Here is a 23609-nt window from a genome sequence, read left to right as displayed (position 1 = left end):
TAACCCCAGAAGACCCCCTGCAACAAACCGGAAGTAAATCTAGTACAGGAGTTTCACAAACTGGTTACCTCCAGAGCACCATTTTCGATGTATCAAAGACAGATCACGTACACCAGTGTTGTGCAGCCATGCCCTTTTGAAGAGAGGAAAAAAAAAAAAAAAAAAAAAAAATCCAACTTGCCCTTAATACATCACACAGAAAAGTGGTTTGGAATTGGTGTTTGGCAACACATGCTTGTTCTTACAGGCAAGTAATGGGTGGCCATGCTCCCCGACTTGTCATCCTATTCCCGCAGTGCACAGATCAATGCTCATGCTGTTGACCACTGGGCTGTCAAATCCAGACTTGATTATTTACAGACCACCACACAGCTAGAATATTGCTGTTTGCGGTAATAAACAATAAACTATAACAGAAATATTCTAACAGCAAAAAATAAAAGAAGAATGAATCAATTTTACATCTATTTATTCATGACAAAAGACAAAATGATATACAACAAGATGATGAATGTTGACATGAGGACTTCCAACTCCAGTCTGAAGGAGGAAGATCCAACAATGCCATACCATGAAGGATGATCGTTCCTCTTGCAATGCCAAGACGCAGACTTGTAGTGCCTGCCATATTCAGCAACTGGAAATACTGTATGCTGTAGCAATCACCCTCATATCCTGACATGATTCTTGGCAGTAAAAAATGACACGATTAAAATGTCTTGACGTTCGTGATGAAATGTGTGGATTCAACATTCTTGACCACAACACGCATCAGTCACACAGTGTCCATGCACATACTGACAACCTTAGCCACTCTGAACTTGATCTCACAGGACTGCTTCATGATCTCACTGTCGAGGTGGTCTCATACCTGGGGGCATTCCTGCAAAACAAAAATACAGCTGGTTACACATACAACTGGCAAACATAATCCCACAGGAACGGCAAAGCATGAAAAAAAACCCCCCAAAACCAAAAAGAAACCCAAACACCGAAAAGGACAGTGCAGGACAGCGCCCTGGTGGGGACTCTAAAACATTGAGTTTGCAAATACTGAAGTGTGTTGCAGACCTCTCCTAGACTGTTTGATACTTTGTAATGGAAAAACTCCACTCAAGCAAAGCTAAAAGACTTTCAAAATGAAACCCAGATCTCGGAAATACGGAAAACATTCTCATGCCTACATATTGTAAAAAATATGAGTAAGCAAGCTTAGTTTTACAGTTTTTAGCAACATTCCAGCCATATCACGACAGGGGACACCAGAAATGGGTTTCACACTGTACTCATGTGGGGGATCAAACCCTGGTCTTCAGCAAACACTTCACCCCTAGGCTACCCAAGTTTTCCTATGGTCACTGAGTATATGTTGTCTAATTTGAAGAGGTTTGACTTTTGGATAAGTAAATGTATCCTTAGAACAGAAGCATTGTTTTCGAAACATTGATTCAGAAGGCCAATACTGATCCAACTAGACTGATTAAATTTATCCCAGAGTAATACATTGTTTTTGTTAACAATTGCCTTGCTAAAGTCAGTGAGGATATTAATCCCCTGGGATGTTAAAAGAATAGGAAAATAAAATGCAGAATGGCTTGGATTAAACCCTAGGTGAAAATTTCAGTGATTGTGAGTGAGTTGAGTTTTACGCTACACTCAGCAATATTCCAGCTATATGGCGGTGGTCTGTAAAATCAAGTCTGGAGCAGACAATCAAGTGCTCAACAACATGAGCATCGATCTGCACAACTGGGAACCGATGACATATGTCAACCAAGTCAGCAAGTCTGACGACCTGATCCCATTAGTCGCCTCTTACGACAAGCACAGTCGCCTTTTATGGCAAACATGGGTTGCTGAAGGCCTATTCTACCCCAGACCTTCATGGTCTTCAGTGATTGTAATGAAAGGGTAGTAACATGTGACAACCCAGTCAGGGAGCCTGACCAACCAATCCAGTTAGTCACCTCATACCAGACCAATTATAACCCTGATCTTCATGGGTTGATATTCTTTGTGAAGACTGATCTTCATGAATCAGTTAAGAGTCTTCGTCTCGATACTGTTGATCACTGTTTAATCAGTGTAATTATCAACTGCTGACAGACACATGACGCAACCATAGGTTGTAGTCAGGCAATATCAAATTACCAAAGTCAGCACATGCTCAAAGAAATACATCTTTCAGCTGCAAATTTATGGTCTACATTATTGCAGTCATAGCATTAAACAGAATTTCATTTTTGTCATAATCCGGGGAAATGGGAAGAAAGCTCAACATGGTGCCTGAAGTATCACAACTTGAATCAATCGTTAACTTTTAATGTAAAACAGAACTTGTTCTCAGCCCTCTGAAGGCTACATTAACCCAATCCAAACTGAGCGGCCAATTTCATATGAACGAGGTGATCTCATAAATATCCAGTAATCTAATTATGATAACACACATAATAGGGTGATCTCCAACAACGCTGATTGGAGCAAATATACGATGCCACAAGCTGTTAGCTAGAAGATGTTTTCAAAGTTATTTTATTTTCAGGTCCAAATATACAGGCTTTCTGGAAAATACAAGTGGGCGGCTATCATACCTAGGTAGTTTTGCAGTAAGTGACCACACCTGAGGTCATATTCGAGCATCAGATACAGAAATCACAATCTGAACGAAACTTCTGTATAAAATTTGAAAAGGACAGATGATAATCCTTCCCCGTTCTCCATGTTCCTTTTTATCCATGTAAGTACAAAATTGGAGTCGACTAATCTGCCTCGCGTCCACAATTAGACGGCAAAGCCTGCCCTGCAACCTAATAATCCCGCGATCAGCTCAACCCCCTCTCCTCAGCCAGCATCCGGACAAAACACCTGCTGTTGCCCAAGGCCACACGCTTAATGTACTTTCTTGCCATGGGGCGAGTGCTAAGTTTCATGTGACTGAGTAATGGGGAAGAACAACTGAGTTATTACTGGCTCGAAGTCCGCCTGAGGCCGGCCAAAATGTCAGAATCAATACGTATTTGATGAAAGCATAATCATAGAGGCCCCGGGGCTCTCAAGAAGCACTGATTATTTCCCCCGGCAGAGAGATCACAGCTAAAAAATTTCAAAAGATCAGAAGATAGGCATCTGGTTTCCACATGAACTGAAGATTGCATTACCCAAACCGGTTCAATCAAGAATTCTACTTCCCCGAGGCAAGGCAAACTAGAAACTTGAAGCGAAATTTCAAAACTTATTTTGTGTTACAGACAAATGCTGCCAGCTATGTATCAAAATGAAACATCGGAAAAACACTTCTCAATTTTCTTTAGCCATATATGGAGGAAGTTGGGAATCTTGTGCACCTGAGTTACTGGAGGAAATCAATTACTGCAGATGTTAGTATGGAATGGTGGTGTAATGGGTGGCACACAATTACATTAACTTTTCATCTCACGATTTCAGATAAATGGCTTACAAATATAAGAGAAAAATCATTTCAATAGAATTACAACTACATCAGCCTCAAGCTATCTGTACGATGAAGCACAAAAATTGAATTGTTCAAACTTATTTCCAGAAGAAATGCGATCTTTCATGACATACAAAACTACTGTTTATATACCATGTACTTTACACACTTTGTATATGTATATAATATCATGTTTATAACTGATCTTGATGAATCAATGTACATACGGAATAGTGTTAAAGTCCAGGTTTGCCAAAGTCATTTTCCTGTGATTCTAAACTGGATACATCTTGGTGAGATTTTTGTTGGTAGGGATACACATCTTTTCATTAATACCAATAACTGCCTTCACAGAAGATTGCCTATAAAAATAATACCAATCAACAATTCAGTTTCTTGTATCCGATATTCAGTTCAAAATAATCTTCACTTCAGGGTTTGGGTAACAAGTGACAAAATCCCATGAAGCTGACTAGGAAATACTCCACTATTGATGCTTGTCAATTAGGAAGAGATGTGAGTGCATGTGTCTTTAGGGTGGGGGTGGGGGGCAATGTTTAACTCCCTACTGGGTACCCATTCACAGCTGTTGGTTGGGTTGTTGTTTAACACATTTCTGTGCAATTCACTAGGGGCAGGTGGATGTTCTCTTGTCAAAAGGGGTGGGCCACATAACAGAGGCATACTGTATCTGCTAGTGATACATGTACCCTGAAGGTAACGAGTAAGTGAGTCTCCTGTGTTGGAGTTACTTCCCTTTGTTGCAAGCCTCAATGAGTGAGTGAGTGCGTTTACTTTTATGCTGTTATCGCCAATATTCCAGCTCTATGGCAGCAGTCTCTACATAATCGAACCTGGACCAGACAATCCAGTGATCAACAGCAGGAACATTGATCTGCGCAATTGGGAACCAATGACATGAGTTAGCCAAGTTATTGAACCTAACTACCTGATCTCGTTAGTCGCCTCTTATGACAAGCAGGCCTCAGATGTTCATAAGTTCGGTGAATCCCATGATCATGAGTATGGTGCTGGCAAAAAAGTTGAAACACAATCAGGGAAAACTAGGATTTGTTGTAGCATGTCTCTGGATGAGTTCATGAATGAGTATAGTATTACACTGCTTTGTTGGCTGTTCAGGGCCAAACTCGATAATATTCCAGCTACATGATGGCAAATCTGAACAAATGAACCTGGACCAGACAGTCTACTGACTGACATGGGTATAAATCCTCACAAATCAGATACAATGACATGCATCAAGTCATGAATTCAACTACTCAGTCCTGTTAAGTCTCACAAGAAGCATGAGTTGCTGAAGACCAGCTGCAACCTAAACAGCTACCCTTGCTTTTACTTTTAGAACTATTCCTGCAATGTGATAGTGGGGAACACCTGAGTTAGGCTTAACCCACAAACGGAACCCGGGTCTTTACCATGACAAGCCAACACTTCAACCACTGGGCTACCCCAGTGCTCCGAAAAAATGATGTGAAATGATAGGTCAGGCCATGACAATTGAAGAACTATTGACACTGGTGTATTTGGGATGAAAATACGTAGCATATGTTTGGATTTTTTGTCCATACACATTTATGACTGGTATATAAGGTCCAATACTATCAATGACAACTATTGACATTTAACTTACCATCAATGAACAGCAACCAGTAAGATCAGGCCATTTGAATTGAAATAAACCAATTCATTTTTGCAGCTGTTATGTGGATGAGATAACATTGCCACTACATTCAATCTTACTCACACGTATTTATATGCCCTAAGCCATCAGAATGTTCCATACTCTATATTACGCAGTATCCAACACAATCTAATGCACTGTCAACAAAATAAAGCAGTTTACAAGTAAACACTTTGATATTTGTGTTAATGATCCAAATACAAGTTTCAGGTAAAAACGCTACAAAAACAAACATAAAACTAGTCTTGAACATGTTCCATTAAATGATAAAAAAAATGAGTTGGAGAGTTTTATGTTCAACACTCATCTATTTATCACAAACATCGCAACAGAAACATTACTTCATTTCCGTAACTACCAATAACACAGAGACTGCATACAGGTCTCCAGAACAGGTGGATTACAGATACTCAAAAACTGCCTTTAAAAACGAGTCCCAGGAAACAGAGGATCCCCTGAAGATGAAATAAGTATGTTCTGTGGTTGAGGCTTTGACGTTTCTTTAACCTCAACTTGTTGCAATCACGGTCATTGTTTCTCAAATACAATCAGAAAGTTTCACGCTGTGATTAACTCGAAATACAGTGCGAGTGTGACTAAATGAAGACTGAATTTTTAATGATGTTAAGTATTAGAAATATTGAGCAGCTGAAGCACTCATAAAATTAAAAACTTATTATCTTAACCTGTCTGGTGACCATGGGAACAGAACAGCTCACTATAAATAAACAAAAATTTATTTCTCAGGGCTCAGAATAACCCATTGCCTGCCCCTAGTCCAGTGTTTCTTCTGTTAGGAAAGCAAATTTGCATATCATGCAATATCAATTATGTTGTTTATTTAAAAATTCAACTAGAATATCGGCTGTTATAGTGTAAAAATTGTCAGTGCAAATGAGTTTGCAAGTGCCATTGCACCAGAGTAATACTAGCAATTTTAAACTTATTTCTCTGTTTCTGAATATTTGTTTTTCAAAAGAACGTATAGTCTTTGTGAGCGAGCGAGCGAGCAGTGCACTCATTTGGGCATCAACCATTGTAATGATGTGAGCTTGGTTACAACAAATCCAACTCTCCACAACCTGTCAAAAGATAAATTGACGACTAGTCTGGTGGTTTGATCGTCACAGCTTACTGAACCCAAACTCTGTGCCACAGCTTGTGTCAAATAGTGGCTTTCCCAGTCCATGCTTGATTATAGCTTCATTTGTTTGACTTGATTTAAGCATATTATATTCACACATGTGAACGGGATTGGGGACATGTTTTTCAACTCAAAATACCCACTCCCTATTATCATTACATACACATTTTTAACCAAATACATTTCATTTGTTTTCACTCCTTTCAGTGATACTGATGTACTACTGCAGACAAAGAATTAAGTAGCTAACAAAACTCCTGCCATCCACCACCTGGCTAAGGTGTGGTCAGGTATCTCAATCAGCAGATTTTGTACTTTTCTGCAGCACAGAAATCATTGTGTTCTCATGGTGATTCAAGATTCACAAACATCTTCATCTTGACTGTCACATGTTGAATGCCATGAGTAGTACAGACCACACATGGAAAGTGATAATGTTTTATTCTAGCACCAAGTTAAGGTCACACACTGCTACACAACAGCATGGGGTGTTGTAGTGCATATTTCAGTCATAGAATCACAAAACATAAGGGTTAAAAATGTGATGTAACTGTATTGATAGGCTTTCAGCATATTTTTCAATTTTCCCAAACAAACTTCTTGAGTTTCTGAAGAACTAAAGTGACTGACTTAAGTAGGAACACTGAATCGGAAGATGACGGGAAAAAGATACTTGATGTTCCTTACAACTTACATTTGCAAACCAGAACATGGTGTCTTTTCAGTCAATCCATTATTTGATATTGAAGTATTTGACGGTCAGTCAATATTACTGCAATCTCAAGTTACTCAAAACTCGAAGGTCTCTTTCATGGACCTACAGGAGAAGGGGAATAACTCTGTACTGGAATAACATATTACCAGAAAGTCGATCATTAGATTCTGATAATTTCCATCCTTCCTCTAAACTGTTTGATAGTGTCCCTCTTAAATTTCAGAATCAAGTTCATTCTGTTGAATTTATAGACAAGTGACTAAACCTGTGAGCCACAACACTCCAACAGGGCAGGCACATGGGCAATGAGTCTCACAGCATAGCTGCCCAGTTTTGTCATCTTTTTATGACTTGTAATTGCTGGGTTATCTTTTCTAACATTAGCTACTTGTCTATTTGCATGTGACCAGCCTGATATATTTACTAAAATTCACTCCAAAGTACCAAAAAAGATTAGATTCCTTATCTACAGATGAACTCAATCAAAAGTTTGATTTTCACTACAAACATTTTTCGAAAGCATAAAATACAACAACCTGTGAAAGCATAGATGGAAACTACAGAGACATGTTATGTGTATGTCAAAGGCATTCTTAGTTGCAAACATTTAGGGACTTAGGTATGAGCTTCTATTTTCTTGGTATATTTCCATATTTGATACTGATAACAACAACAAAAGATGACATATCGAGTGTGGAGTTTCCCCATGTTAAAATAATCATCACCACACTCTCCTTTAACACATGCATGCTTCCAACGGGGGTATGTTTCCATACACTAAATCCAAGGAATGTTATTGAAATTGCAGCTAACAAGGCACATAAAATCTCTTCAAAAAGCTCACTTTAACCATGTCACTAACAGAATGGCAAAATCAAGTTTTCAAAGGGTTCAAATACAAACATGAAAAAGTGATAGTAGTTTTCTTTGGTCATAGAAGAGTCCATAATAAACTAGCTTGTCATGTCATGCTGGGACCATGTATACACTAGCTACAATGCCACACAGACCAGTCAGAGTTCTCTCCCTTGTCACATGTTGAATGCCATGAGCAGTACAGACTACACATGGAAAGTGATAATGTTTTATTCTAGCACCAAATTAAGGTCACACACTGCTGTACAACAGCATGGGGTGTTGAGGTGCTTGCTGAATGTTTGTGTTTTAAAAAAAATAACAAGAACATGAATATGAAAGTAAGGTTATAGCAATCTAGAGACAAACTGCATGGTTTTCTTTCACAATGGTTTATATCTTTAAACGAGAAGGTGGGAATACATGGAGAAAACAAAATACACTGAAAATTACAAAGGGAGGGGATTACATGATCGATTATAACTTGGCTCTCCACTGCCTCATTAAATGTTGTACTTGCCTCATCATCAATGTAATCAATATCACTACAAAAGTGACACAATCCAATGAAATCCATGTAAAATTCTCATCCCTGACTGAAAGTCCAGATAAGGTATATAATTCTGGGCCTTGGTCCAAGTGTTAATACAAACACTATGCAGCTCTAATTGCTAATGCTTTTTGACATCTGTACCCAAACACAACACCAAAAATGATTACACAATGCCATTCTGTTCAGTCACAATGCCATTCTGTGACTCAGCTCAAAAAAGTACTAGAATTTGTACTTCACTGGGAAAGTGTAAAACCATATACAACATTAGCACTCAAAATGTTCAAAATACCAAATTGTACGACCAGTTTTTCAGTAATATTTTCAAACCGATCTTAGAAGGGCAGATTTGTGAAGGGCATGCCCCCCTTCATAATCAATACTTATTCCTCCTTAGAACAAGACATGTAATAATCTCTAAAGATGTTCAAACACTATTTACTCTTACCTCTCATCATAGGTGGGGGTCCTCTCATACCGGGTCCAGGGGGTCCTCGTCCTCCCATTCCAGGTGGACCTCGCATTGGAGGACCTCCCATCATCGGGCCTGCAGAACAAAAAACTCAAATATACTTGATGGACCAAAGAAGAAACATCGCACATGGGGGTCAAACCATTTTGAAAGTATTTCCATGGTTAAGTCCAGGATCTCGTTCCTCAAAGCAATCATAGTGATATTACTGACTAAGTTATTTTAAAGTATGGGAGATGATTGCTCTGAGGAATGGGCCACAGGATTTTGATCTATTTGACCTCTAGCCACTGTATCCAAACAACAGTATCATCATGCTGGCTTTAGTCTCTAACCGTTGTCACATGTTGACTGATTGGTCCACTTAGTTGGGTTTCACAATACTAGACTGATATCATGGCATGTAAACGTGATAAGAGACATTTGTATGTTTGTTGTTTATCATCATACAGCTATTCCAGCTAAACTGCAGCTGTTATGAGAAAGAATGGATAGGCTTAATGCTGATCTTAGAAGATTACTATTTGGATGGAACACGAGACTGATGGTATGGTTCTGACAAATCTAGACACGTTATCAAGCCAAACCCTTGACCAAGGGTTACAACTCTGCAGAGGCAACTGTGACCATATCAGTGGACAGTTTGATTTCAAATCACAATAACATATCAAAACATCTTGCCTCGGATCTTAAGGCAACCCTACAAGCTCACTATATGTCTTAGTCTTACATATACCAAAACACTCTGCAAATGGACATTATCATGTTGACATTTTGGACGATGGTTTTGAAAACAAAACTAAATGTTGTTTACAGTCATGAGCTAAATCACCATTCCTTCATTTTGCCTTGCATTCATCATTCTTTGACGTACAAGTAGACATTCACATTAATTATTTTCATGAACTGCAAGTTTAATTTACTTGTTCGTTACTATTTCATGTCAGTATATCCTCTCCAAGGATCAGCTATGAAGATAAGAAATAATCGAGCAATTATTACAAACCCAGTTATAAAGACAAGATAAAAAGCTATACCTTGAGGAGGACCTCGGGGGCCTGCGGGCCTTGGTCCTGCTGAATAGGAGGCTCCGCGACCACCAGGTGTCATCATTTGTTGAGAGGGACCACCCACACCTCTCACTGGGCCCTGTAGACCAGGCCCACTTCCAGACCCGCTGGGTCCCATCACGCCACGCCCTGCAGCCCGTCCCATTCCAGGACCACCTGCACCAGCCAGAGGCACACGAGCAATGCCTTCCTGTAGTAAACAAATAGGCATGATGAAACAACTCACTGACTAAGTCTGTAATCATTGAAGACACAAAATACAGAATCCTCTGTTCTTTTAACTATGAGTCAAGTCATGTCAATCCTTCATGTTATATTATATTGGTTGGTATATTTACAGGGGTTCAAAAATATGTTGAATAGCCACTTGTCACAGGATAAGTGACCTCAAGAAAGTAACTTGTTCTGACTTATTTTCCACTTGCCCTGATTTTATGACACAATGCATGATGTTAATGTATACTGGACTATTTGTGAAGACTACCTCTACTTTATAATTACTGTAAACTTTAATAGCTTCATTATGCGCAGATAGGAAATTATATCCAAGATTATTTGCAGTTTCAAACCATATGGGGAAATTATATAGTAGTCCATGGACAAGAAAGATACCATTATTTGATTGCCTGAAATGAGAACTGACTTGTCCCCGGGCATTGGGCGATGGGATTTTTGAACCACTGATATACCATATTTCTTGCTTGTGGGAATGAAGGTTCGGGAGAAAATTCTACCTTAGCTTTACTTCTCGAGCACATGTGTATTCGGATCAGCAGCTTATTACTAGTCATGTGGAGCTTTTGTATTCTGTGTTTATACTGTGTCACGTAGTGTGTGTTGTCATAGTAGGCATGTGTGTGTGACAGTTGATCTTGTTAACACTCCGAATCCTTTGTCAAGGACCAGTTGTAGCCTCAGTAAAAAATATCTAAAATGTAACAGATGGCAAGGAAGAACGATTTCCTATGTAAATGTGGGAATCCTATGTAAACTTTTAATCCTTGAGACAATTTTATTCTGAGAAAGATCATTTTGAAAGAAAGCATAGTTCAAATGTTATATAACCATGATAAAATTCCTTTATAATGTTTATTTAAAAAAAGGCAACAGAAATGACAGATATCAATAGCATAATATACTTTCCATGTTATACAACAAACCTGAGATTCTTGGTTGTATGACAAGAAACATTGAAAATATTAAGGTATTGTCACCATTGATAAGGAATACATACGGGATCAGTACACTGATGATACTGAACTATTTCTTGATGGAAATGAGAAGAGTTTATATCTTGCTACTGACATTTTATAAAATGTCAGGTTTGAAAAACAAATTTAGATAAATCAAAAGCAATCAGGACTGGATCATAAGCTAATTTTACTGATAAAATATGCGGTAGCATGAAAACTGATTGGGTAACTAGTGAATTTGATGTATTACTATAAGGTATTAAATTTACACTGATTCTTCAGGACCTATGGGTAATCAACACCAGAAAGAAAGTGAAAGAAATTGATTGACTCTTACTGAGTCTTAGTATCTTTGAGAAAAAGACATCTAACACTTATTGGTAAAATAACAGTAATAAAAACCTTAGCAATCTCCAAACTAGTTCATATTTTCAATTTTTTGCCCAATCCACCACCAGAATTAATTAATTAATTACTTAGCACAAAAAACTATTTTTTAAATTAATCTGGAATGATCAAAGGATAAAATAACGAGGAGTGTAATGAAAAATAAATATGAAAGAGGACTGAGAATAAGTGAAAAGCACATTTATTGATACTATGAAATTATCAACTTTAAGATAATATTTTAAAAAATGTGAAAATAAAAATCCAGGCAATGTACCCTTCAAAGACAATTTAACTTTGGAGGAAATTCTGAAACTTATATTGAGATTGAAAATCCTTTTTGGCATGATGTGCTAAAAGCATGGAAACAATTTCACAAACAACAATATGTTGACACAAACATCATTTATAATGAAATTCTATCCCAATCACAATGGTTCAATCACAACTTCAAAACTCTACATATTTCATACAAAATAGGGCTGAGAAAGGAATTATGAATATTAGGGATATATGCGATGAGAATTGGATTACAATCAAGTGAATGTTTAAAATAGAATTATCATATCAAACATACTTGTTTAGATTTCATATACTTACTGAACATATTACCCAAATCTTGGAAACATATTTTAAAACACTGTCACTTTATTCCAGTCAGTAATATGAACCTTTCTGAATGCCAGCAATATTTAGTAAAACTGTGAAAGGGCTGCATAATTTGTTCATGATAAACCTATTTGTAATGATAAATATCCACACATTTGTAATAAATGTCAACTTCAATTTTCCCGAAAGTGACTTAGATTGCAAAAATATATCTACAGTAAAAGGATTACAAGATACAAGACTTTTAGACTTTCAGTATAGATTTCTGGATAAATCTAAAACCATGGCTGGACAATTTTTATCCACATCCATTGGAATTAACAAAAATCATGATTTGGTTTGGTACTCAAGGTGAAAATAGACTTCTAAGTTACATCATCATTGTTGCAAAGAGACATATTCACATATGCAACATTAAAAATATGCTCCCAAATTTAACTTTATACATGAAGACTCTAAAAGAAATATTCTTAGAGGAGAATCATATATGTATCACAAGACTCACAGCCTTGTGCTTGTATATCTGTATTATTTTGATAATCATACCTCTGCTGGTGGAGGTCCTTCAACAGTCATGGACACCAGGTGTTCTCCTCGAAGAAGTACTAGACCCAGAACTCTTTTCTCTTCCCTCTCTCCAGCCTTCTGACTCTTTGGCTTCACCTTTCGGAACTCATCACAATCTCCCAGAATCAGGTTCATGTGCTTGTCGAAGGCTTTAAACGTACCGATGAAGATGCGCCCATCTTGGAGGGTGCACCTCATACGGTAGTTTATATGCTGTAGCATCTTGCTGCTTTTCGCAACCTGTATACAACATGCAAAGTGTACATGATGAGTAAATGATGAAGTAAATGTTAGTTTATGTTAGGTATTATTAGTAATTATGACAGTGTAACCGAAAAGTGTTTCAGTTTGGTGAAATAAAACAATATAAGAACAGTTATGGTATATAAAGCTCAAGATGGCAAAAAGAAATCATTCAGCATCAACCATGGCCTACTGCGTTGTATGTGTGAAAGAAGTTCGACCCAGACAAAATGCTATCCAGTGTGACAGCTGCGACCAGTGGCAGCATCATCTTTGTGACACCGGTATCAACATACAACCATACACGCACCAGATGACGTACTAGAGGAGTGAGTAACATTAATTTCTTATCACTGTGTCACAGAGACGGGAAGACTTCGCCCGGGAAGCAGCGGACCAATTATATTACCAATTATATTATTTATTTATACACGTCTACAAAATCACTGTCTATGAAACAGTCTGGTTACGAAATCACCACGTCTTCGAACTGGTTCAGTCTACGAAAACAGAGTCTCCCCAATATTTGGCCCTAAGTCAGCAATATGTCCTAATATTCTTTTAAGTTGAAATGATAATTTTCAAATTCATATTACAAGGATAAGTTATCAAATATACCCATATATCAGCAATCTTACGAATTTGTAATAGTCACCTACATTCGCTAATAACCAGACCAACTCTGGACCATATCTAAAAGTATTGAATCATATTACTGAATTAAATGCAATTACAAAAACTGAGTTTTAAGAGAAGATGAAAATAATCCTGATTTTAAAGTAACTTTGTACCTAATTTTCTTACCATGGTGAGTCAGGGAATCCTCAATAAATGTTAAGGACAGAAACAAAAAGAGAAATGATATTTGACACATCTGCCATGTAAGTTATATTCACTAATCAGACATTAGCTGGATAAAAATGAAACGTTCAACGAACGTTTAAACCTAACTACATTGAAACATCCAAACACTTAAAAGCCCTCCCTACCAACCAGTCAAGAAAAACAAAGCTGTTTAATGAGTACCAATTAATACAAACTATAAAATATTTGAGCAAACACTAAATAAACATAGAACTTATGCACATTTAATAAAATAACTGTGAGGGTTGTTTAAGATTGAACTGGTGTTGTATCACGAAAATAGGATACACTGAGACAAAAAAAAACCCCGAACATTTACCAAAATCAAGATGAATCTAAAGACGAATGACATATACATTTAAATTCAAGAAGGCACTAGACACAAGTTTTCCAAAGAGAAAATGAATCAAACAATTTTGCTCATATTTAATGAAATGTTGCTATCTTTCGCGACGTAAACAATGGGACATGGTGTCTGTAAAATCGCGCAGATCCAGTGTCTATTTACAAACTAAATAGTCGACTTATTGCACTATACATGCGTGAAATAATAAGTCTGCAAAAACTGACAACATTCAAAATAAGAACAGTGAAAGACATACCATCTTGCCTAGTTGGATGTAACAGATTGACAAAAATTAGTTTGGGTGGTGACCCAAATCTTCAAACATTCACATTTGGAGCATGTACGTTTCCGCGGCGTATTCACTTCAGCGTCATCTATGCCGGTTAAGGGAGGTAACCGCCAAACAGTTGTTCGATCGGTGTTACCACTAAAACGTAACGATGAAAGGATTCTATTTTGACGAATGGACACGAAAAGTTCAAAGACTCGAGTTGAAATGTAAACAAACATACACAAAATCGTAAATATTTTGCAAAGGTCTTTTACCCTCAAGTTTAACAAAACCGTTTGTCTTTTTGAAGAGATTATTTAATGTACGATAAAAAAAATCTTTTTTGGAATGCTTATAACAATACTTTAAACAACATCAAAACAAAATTATCAGAACTTGTCTGTGAAAGTGTGTTTGGAATTAGAATGCTTCAGTTTTTAAAAAACAACATACCCATACTTAATGGAACGTAGTTGTAAACTAAATCGACATTTTGTACTCAAATCATGGAGCGGAGTGAGTGTTCATTGAATATTTGGTTTCATGTATTTCTTGAGAAAAGTCCTCTTTTTATAATACCCTCCCGAGGATGAACCCTTGGTTGTATTTTAATCTATTCCAAGTGTAGATCGTTACTCGCGTCAAAGCATACATTGAATAACACGTTTTACATAAATGCTTCGCGTACCAGATCAATTGATGAATTGAAGATGTATTTTTGGCGTTCAAGAAAACAAGGTAAAGGTAAGACAGAACACAATTGACTGAGCCTTCTGTTTTGTGACAGACAAAATAGTTTGTGACATTTCGTGAAATATTTTACTGAAAAAAGTGAGTGGGAGTGTGAGCTCAGTTTTACGCCGCACCCATAAATATTTCAGATATATTGCGTCGGTCGGTAAATAATAGAGTCTAGACCACATATTCCAGTGATCAACAGCATGAGCATTGGTCTGGGTAATTTCATTAAAAGAGGGATATTAACAAGTCGCCCTCGTATAACTGGAACCCTGCTGAGTGCGCATGGTAGTATATACTACAGCCACACACACTGACACCTGTCCTCATTAGGAAATAATATTATAAAACGGGTATTTTTATCATATAGGCAGTATTTCAGCCATACCGCGACTGAAACAAGTATAATTTCACAAAAAGTATAAACCCTATATAAAAAAAAAACTCCCCATCTCAGATTTTCACACGTCATTCGTGAAATGATATATATATCTGCATCATAATGTTACCTAGAATAAATGATCGTGTGACTAACTGAGTGGGTTTCAATTACAGTAGACTGACAGGGAATGAAACAATTAATGACTTGCTGCTATTAGCTATTATATAGATCGTGTTACAAGCCCATCAGCCACAGACCCCCAACACACACACACCCCAAACATACACACACACCCAACACACACACACACACACACACACACACACACACACACACACACACACACACACACACACACACACACACACACACCACACACACCACACACACAGGCAGGCAGACATACACACACTGACACACACACACACACAGAGAAACAGACAGACAGACATACACACACTGACACACACACACACACACACACACACACACACACACACACACACACACACGAAGTGTGCGGGATAATTGGGGCGCGGCGATAACAGTTCGGCAGTCAGTATAATTTTATCGTATGTTTCCAAAGCTGCTCTATCTCATTCCAGACAGCTACATGATGAATGTAGTTCATACTACTACGTTAAGTGGGCAAGGAATCCAGAATTCTGTACACTCCATGATGAGGGCTGGCCTATACACATTGATCCACCAGGATGACCTGGAAAAGGCAGACCAAGTATATAGTACAGAGAATCAACAAATTCGTTCTGTGATACATTTTCAGCAAAATGACACCGTTACGATCAGAACTGCTATAACAAATTGTAAACTGCAGGATCTTAAGGGACAGTTAATAACTTAATTTATGGCACACTCGGTATCACTTGTTCAGCTCTGAAACTCCCCAACTAAGTCAAAAGTCCAAATTACGTGTCGAAATTTACTCCAGTAAAGCTAACTGCCAACCACCCTAAAAAAACCATATGCACATGTGGAACAGGAGCCTAGATTTTAAATGGGTGCTAAATTAGTCAAGTTATATTAATTTGAGTACAAACGAATAACGTAGTATTCGGCCCCGACGAACATGGGCAGATGGTCCCATTTACAATCTTTTCCTCTATATCAATAGGGTGTGAGAATCACCGCCTCAAAATATATTGGCAGAAGAATGAATAACTTTTATTGGCTTTATTGGTAATTGTCAAAACTGTTGCAATAACACACGTATCTTGATTATGACCTTGACTTAGAATTAGTAGGGTATACAAACGTGAGCTGATGATACAGCATACTAATCGATATCATTAATCACGTGTATGACACTATTTCGATCTCAGCTGGATGCTGGTTGTTGACGTCGCAAGGTGCTCGTCGTAGCCATGACAACAACCAAGCTCCAGCAGCCGGCCACGTACCGAGGAGAGCTCATGAACACAAGATGGCGACCGCTAGTTCAGCGGGTATCGGCGGAGCCGAACTACGACAGCGTTATCAGCCAGAACAGGACCCAGAGTGGAATTCAGACCTGCCGTATGGAGGAAAGGTTTATCTCGCTCGTAAGAAGAAGGCTGATCCAACATATGTGCGAGTCTTGGAGGTGAGAAAGTCCATGGTGAAGTTGATCAGGGGTCCTGGGACATTGGTGCCATGTGAAGAATTTCAAAAGTCAGTTACTGATTTCAGGCTTACCTCGGAGTGACAGAAAACGAAACAAAGGCATAGCTTAAGCTTGAAGGACTAAACATTCGAATTTTGTACTAATGATAAAGTTTTATCAGCGTTTGCAGACAGACACGGTTATTCAAACTGCAGGTGAAACCAGTTACGGGACATCAATAATCGATTAACCTTTGTTGTTAAACACGAGAACTGATGCGGATCGGGCTTGGTCTCACAGAAATAGACTGGTTCGATAAACTGCGTTTGTTTGATAGCGGAAGTAACGAACAAACACCAACCACTGTCAAGTGTCTCGTCTGAACATACCATCATGGATTATTGAGTCATCAATATTTAATTTCTAGTCAGTTACTGGATAGTCTCATTGAAATATGATTCATTTCATATTCATATGTAATGATTTATGCCACATCTCTTGATATTATGTTTCGAACTGCTTTTCATGGAAATTGACTAAATATGCAGAATTCCTGCACAATCATGTTAATGAAAAGATGCCACAAACATCATGATACTGAAAAGTCTGTTATTATTATGTTTCCCCACCATCAACCACTCATAATATTTGTTGCAGCATACATGAGAATATTAAAGTTTATTGTGTGTTTAGTGATAAAAAAAATAAAATTGACCACTCCAGTGACATTTATTGTAGGTGAATGTGAATCATATTTTGGCCTTTTGAGTAATTAATATTTTAACGAAGGGAAAGAACTTACATTGTTAATGAAACATTTGCGTTTTCTTGGCAGATAACATTTGTGTTCCATTTGGACTTATTGTCAGATGACATAATGACGATGCAATGTTAAATGTTACTGATTCAAGTCATTTTGTTGTGAAATAATTTGTTAAATTGTGCTCAGGTTGGATGAATATTTTCAATCATTTTACATTGCTCTACATGCATTCAAGTTTGCAATGAAATAAAAGTAATACCAAGAGGACATGCCAGAATTGTGATTTATTGTATGCTTGTTACACAGCCTTACTTTGAATACGCAATGGAATTTAGAAAGTGGCCAAATGTAACACTTGTTTTTCTGTAAAGTATAGTTTCTAGTAGATTTGTTGGGTTGAGTTCCATCCAGGGTTTGAACCCACACCAGCACACAAAGTCAGCCACCTAACCCACTTAGCCATTGTTTGTGGAGGCCTAGTTTGGTTTACCCATGTCATGTTTCAGACTTTTTAGCCCTCAATTGTTATGTTTCAGGTTCTTTAGCCTTCCATTGTTATGTTTCAGGTTCTTTAGCCTTCCAATCTTATGTTTCAGGTTCTTTAGCCAGCCTAATTATGTTTCATGTATTGTATTCTTCCACTGTTTTTGTGAAGTATTCAAAAAGCCCTCACACACTCCTGTGTCCTGTTTCATTGACTTCAGCTTTCCATTGTTATGTTTCAGGTACTACTGATTGTGTTCACAGTGTCACTGGTCATCTATGCTTACTTCTACTTTGACCACCTGCATTTCCACATTGCGCATGCCTATGCACATATGGGATATGCAACTGCACAACACCAGGTGGGTCAGCGGTACTTACATGGCAAGGGGACAGACCGACATGCTGGCAAAGCTATGGAGTGGTTCAGGTAAATTTCTTGTCTGACATCCAACATTTGAAATGAAAATGTTGCCCAGAAAATGTTAGAATTATTTAAATGAAATATTGGAATGATTTTAGATGTTGACTTTGTTTTCTGAAAATGTCCAAAACTAGTTTTGGGCTGGATCAGTTGTACTGGTTTCAAGGTCTGTACTGCAGACTAAAAGGCATGCAGGTACACAAGCAAGTCAAAAAGCTATGATATGACTTGTGATATGACTAAATTCACCTAAAACAGCATAAAACATCATCCCATGAGTATACTGTGACAGAGTGAAGCTCTTTACATCCACATAGATACGTCTCTACCATGGATATATGTCTGGCTTATAAATGCTGGTCCTTAAGCCTTTGGCAAGCAGAAATGGTGGAAGACCTGATGTTATTTGAATTGAGTATCTAGTAGGACCAGCTGATGATCTTTCATATGATGTAACATAGGCTGACAAAGTACTTGGAGTTTTGTTTTTAGGGTCTGGTTATTTTCAAAACATTCTCTGTTGTATTGTCTTAAAATATTTTCTGATTCTGCCTATTTGCTATTTCAGGAAGGCTGCTGATCAAGGTCACCCTCATGCTTCCTACAACCTGGCCATCGGGTACCTCAGGGGCCTGAAGACTGACATCAAAACAGGGTCAGTAGTCAGTTAAAATATTATATACTGAAGGTAGAAAAAATGGCATCATTGGAAGAATGTGTGGTTTAGTGTTCCAAATATCATATAATTTATCTTGTTAGCAATGTGTGGTTATCTGCATTAGCTGGTTCGTTGGGGTCAGTGTGACCTGATGCTCACTGCATCAATCAGTGGTCTGGCATTTGTTAACACCTGCACTGTTGTAACTAGAGTATTGTTTGGAGAGTTTTCACCACTTTGACTACTTGGTGTTGATTGCATTCAGCAGTGGACTGCTATATGATATTTGCTGTAAATAATCTAGGCTGGAACTATACTTGATAGAAATGGTCTTCAGTAGCTCAGGCCTGTCATAAGAGTTGACACAGGATTGGGTGGTCAGACTCACTGGTGGACACATGTCATTTTATCCCTATGGTTTAGAATGATGCTCATGATGTTGATCACTGGGTTGTCTGGTCCAGACTTTATTATTTACAAACTGCTGCAATATGGCTGGAATATTGCAGTGTTAAGCAAGAGAATCAAAATCATAGCTCTACACTTGATTTGATTCTTGTAAAAGTGACAATGAATCTGATGGTTAGTTAATTATTTGAGTTTTGTCTTATTTTCAGAGAGGCCCACACATTAATTCATCATGCAGCGTCGAAAGGGGTAGCTGAGGCTCACAAGGTCCTTAATGAGGTCTGTGCCAAAGGAGGCTGTGATTAGGTTGTGGAGGTTCTCACCTGATCAGTGTGTTGAAGGATTTGTCTGGACCTGCCTAGTGGGCGAGATGCAGCACCAATGTCTACAACAGATTATAGTTAACATTAGGGGTGAAATGGTATGCCATGATATTAGGAGAACCGCAGCATTTTCACTTTTTTTTTATTACAACATATGTCATATTTGGGATTTCACTTTCTTATTTCTTTTTTTATTATACCATAATGCAATTCAACAGTGCTGTATTTCTTGTTTTCGTACCATCCTTTTATCAGTCTTTTAAAACCTTTTCTAAAATATTTAGAAATAAAGTTGTTTTGTCAAATCTATGCATTACTGTAAGGTTTGGTCATGTCAGTATCTTGCACTATGATCATATCTCATTTCCTGAACAGAAACGGACCAAACGGAAGGCTTTGTACAACAGTACTTCTGTACCATAGTAGTGTACCGTTTCACCCCTAGTTACAGCACCAAGTTTGGAATGAAAACTGCTTGTTTTTCTTAATTTCACTGATAAATGACCCAGTGGAAATAAAAAAGCTTTAATCCTTACTTATAAATCATTGCATTTAAAGTGATTTGAAGTTACCTCTGATTTTAAAAGAAATGACCTTCTAAAAAGTCTGTTTTGAACAAAATATTGCTGCTTTAGTAAACTTGTTATGAATCCCAGATGTATCCAGTTATTATCCGTCCATATGTTTCAATACTCCACTGCTGTTCTACAAATACTTATATTTATCAAGTAAGTATATTTGTACTACTAGCCTGAATAACCATTATAATCATTTATCCATCTGCTGATGAAATTATGTGCAATGTCCATTTATCTTCATTCTCTGGCTATGATTCCAGACATTTAAGACATTTATCCGTCTAACCATTATGAGAATGAAATCCATCCGTCCAGCCATTCGATAATTATTTTGTGTATCAAAAAATAATATGTTTGGATATTTCTTTGAACAAGTTTGTAAGTTATTCCTCTTTGAATAAGTTTGTAACTAATTCATCTACTAAATTTTCACGAATATTGCTGAATTAATCAGACAAAAGCATTAAAAGAATTAAAAATGGCCAGTGAACTGGATCATTACTTTGCTAGAAAAAATAGCGGTGATGTTTGAATAATTATTTAAATCTGTTCATATGATGAAGCCCCATGACGACTGCTGAATATGTCCGTCCAATAGTTGTATCAACAGAATGTGTACATCCTACTGGTAGATCTTTTTTGTTTTAATCAGAGAATATAAATATTTGGATGTTAGTTAAGATAATTGTTTTAATCGGTATGAATAGACTTGTGTGGATATGAATCTGTAGTACCAGCATTGTTTACATTCTAGTGTTACAAGACGTATTGCAGTACCTATTTGGGATCAAACTTTAGAGATTTATTATTAGTTATTGCTTAGTTTGAAATATTGATGTATGGTTGTGTTAACTAAGCGTTGTCTATGAAACTATTTGATGGAGGAAGGAGTATGATTTTAAGTATTTTATTCTTTTAAGAGTTTCATTTTTTGTTCCAGTTATGGTTTGTTTCAGTTTATCTGTGTTAGAAATGTGCTATGACTTCTTGAACTTATGTTGTCTTTTATATGATTGACACCGGACAACCTAACAAACCCTTCATATGAATATCACTGCTGAAAACCTGAAGTTTATCTTTTTGTTTCTCTGTTACTTGAATAAGTCAGGACCATCCAGTATGGGGACGAAAACAAAATAAGCTAAAAGGCTGCTGTTAAACATTTTGAATTTGTATATTCAGAGCAAATTGTATTTTGAGTTTGAACACATATTCTGTTTCTCCCACCCTAATTGCATTTGTGTCGCTTTTTTAGCCATTATTCAAAGCTATTTATGCTCTTATTTTCTTGTGCTGCATTGTTTTTAATGTTGATCTGAGAATAGATTTGTTTTTGTACAGATCGCACATACACCAATTGTACAATATGCAAATGTGTACTAAACGTTCACAAGGTTTTATGCTGAGGAGAAATGCTCAGCTTCTGCTGCTGCTGTTATGAATGTGTTGTATACACTGTTTGTTACATTATGTGTTGATAAATAAAATCTACTATCTAAAATATACTCTTCTGTCATTTTTTATTTTTATTATCATCTCCACAAAGCATGATGTAAGTGTGATTGTTTATTTAAGGATGATCTGTGATTCCTGTTTTGCTTAAAAATGCAGACTTTTTGACAGTTGCAGTAAGCTTTGGATTTTACTTATGTGACCTTCAGTTATGATTGTGGGTGAGTTTCAGATTAAAGTGAAGAGATGTGTAGAGTTATCTCCCTTGCATATTTACTCTGCTACACGTCTGGTGAAGTCAAAGCAAAGAGTGAGTGAATTTAGTTTTTTACACATCTTACAACAAACAGTTGCCTTTTATGGCAAGCATAGGTTGTTGAAGACCTATTCTACCCCAGACCTTCACGGGTCCAAAGCACAGAAACCTATATCATTGTATGTGAATATACTTACAGTAAGCCTAAAACGCATTGTGTAGTTGTGTGTAGTTAAGTGCAATCTCCATTGTCTGTATGTAGTTAAGCACAACATCCAAGATTTGTATGTAGTTAAGTACAACATCCAAGATTTGTATGTACTTAAGTACAACCTCCACAGACAGTATGTATTTAAGTACAACCTCCACAGACAGTATGTATTTAAGTACAACCTCCACAGAGATTACGTAGTTAAGTACAACATCAATAGACTGTATGTAGTTGAGTACAACCTCCATGGTCTGTCTGTAGTTGAGTACAACCTCCACAGACAGTATGTAGTTGAGTACAACCTCCATAGACTGTATGAAAGTTACGTACAACCTCCATAGACTGTATGTAGTTGAGTACAACCTCCATGGTCTGTAATTAAGCACAACCCCCAGGGACTATGCAGTTATGTACAACCTCCAGGGACTGTATATGCAGTTAAGTACAACCGGCAAGGTATGCATGCATGTAGTGTAGCCTGTATGCAATGAGTGTAAAATCTTTGGTGTTAAGTGGTGGCTGGGGAATGGTAGAGACAGATGAACCCGTGGCAGCGAGACGCCACATTTTGATTAGCAAAATTGCGTCCCTTTGGTGTGCTGGAATATTGTGATCGTGAGTTTGAATCCAAGAGTGGCCCAGATCTTAATCCAAGCATTTTCTCTTCTATACACATCCTGGGTTTTGACCGACACTGTACAACTCTCAGGCCCGCATCTCGTCAGGCTTTACTGCCACATTAAGCTGATAGAAGGTGGTAAGCTAAAATACCGTACAAAGCTCAAATGGGCAAATCTCTCAGGCGTCTCCTAATCCGGGCTTTCTTACAACACTTTAATCAACAAAGAAATCGACGTTTTCATTACAAATTAATCAGATTTACGGATTTCG

General features: G+C 37.5%; 2 protein-coding genes across 2 annotated transcripts; one reads left to right on the top strand and one right to left on the bottom strand.

The window, feature by feature from the left end:
• Positions 1–452: 452 nt before the first annotated feature.
• LOC137257750 (small nuclear ribonucleoprotein-associated protein B'-like) lies at positions 453–14599 on the bottom strand. Its single transcript, XM_067795170.1, has 5 exons — positions 14428–14599; positions 12698–12958; positions 9930–10152; positions 8869–8967; positions 453–883 (listed from the first exon to the last, which is right to left on the bottom strand). The coding sequence occupies exons 1-5, from the start codon at positions 14428–14430 to the stop codon at positions 849–851; spliced, it is 621 nt and encodes a 206-aa protein (XP_067651271.1). The 5' UTR covers positions 14431–14599; the 3' UTR covers positions 453–848.
• A 2381-nt stretch (positions 14600–16980) lies between these two features.
• On the top strand, positions 16981–22300 carry LOC137258861 (uncharacterized protein HI_1625-like). Its single transcript, XM_067796558.1, has 4 exons — positions 16981–17162; positions 18651–18838; positions 19401–19487; positions 20108–22300. Exons 1-4 carry the CDS (start codon positions 17004–17006, stop codon positions 20202–20204), a joined length of 531 nt encoding a protein of 176 aa, XP_067652659.1. The 5' UTR covers positions 16981–17003; the 3' UTR covers positions 20205–22300.
• Positions 22301–23609: the final 1309 nt, after the last annotated feature.

This window comes from Haliotis asinina, chromosome 12 (genome assembly GCF_037392515.1).
Source record: "Haliotis asinina isolate JCU_RB_2024 chromosome 12, JCU_Hal_asi_v2, whole genome shotgun sequence".
Taxonomy (NCBI): Eukaryota; Metazoa; Mollusca; class Gastropoda; order Lepetellida; family Haliotidae; genus Haliotis; species Haliotis asinina.
The sequence above is the reverse complement of the archived record's forward strand: the minus strand, read 5'-3'. Positions and strand labels throughout refer to the sequence as shown.

Coding starts and splice junctions, on each gene's coding strand:
- LOC137258861 (XM_067796558.1), top strand. CDS start 17,004: ATGGCGACCGCTAGTTCAGCGGGTATCGGCGGAGCCGAACTACGACAG. Junction 17,163..18,650: donor CATATGTGCGAGTCTTGGAG/GTGAGAAAGTCC, acceptor GTTATGTTTCAG/GTACTACTGATTGTGTTCAC. Junction 19,488..20,107: donor AAGACTGACATCAAAACAGG/GTCAGTAGTCAG, acceptor TCTTATTTTCAG/AGAGGCCCACACATTAATTC.
- LOC137257750 (XM_067795170.1), bottom strand. Junction 10,153..12,697: donor AAGGACCTCCACCAGCAGAG/GTATGATTATCA, acceptor TGTTTACTACAG/GAAGGCATTGCTCGTGTGCC. Junction 884..8,868: donor ACCCCCACCTATGATGAGAG/GTAAGAGTAAAT, acceptor TTTGTTTTGCAG/GAATGCCCCCAGGTATGAGA.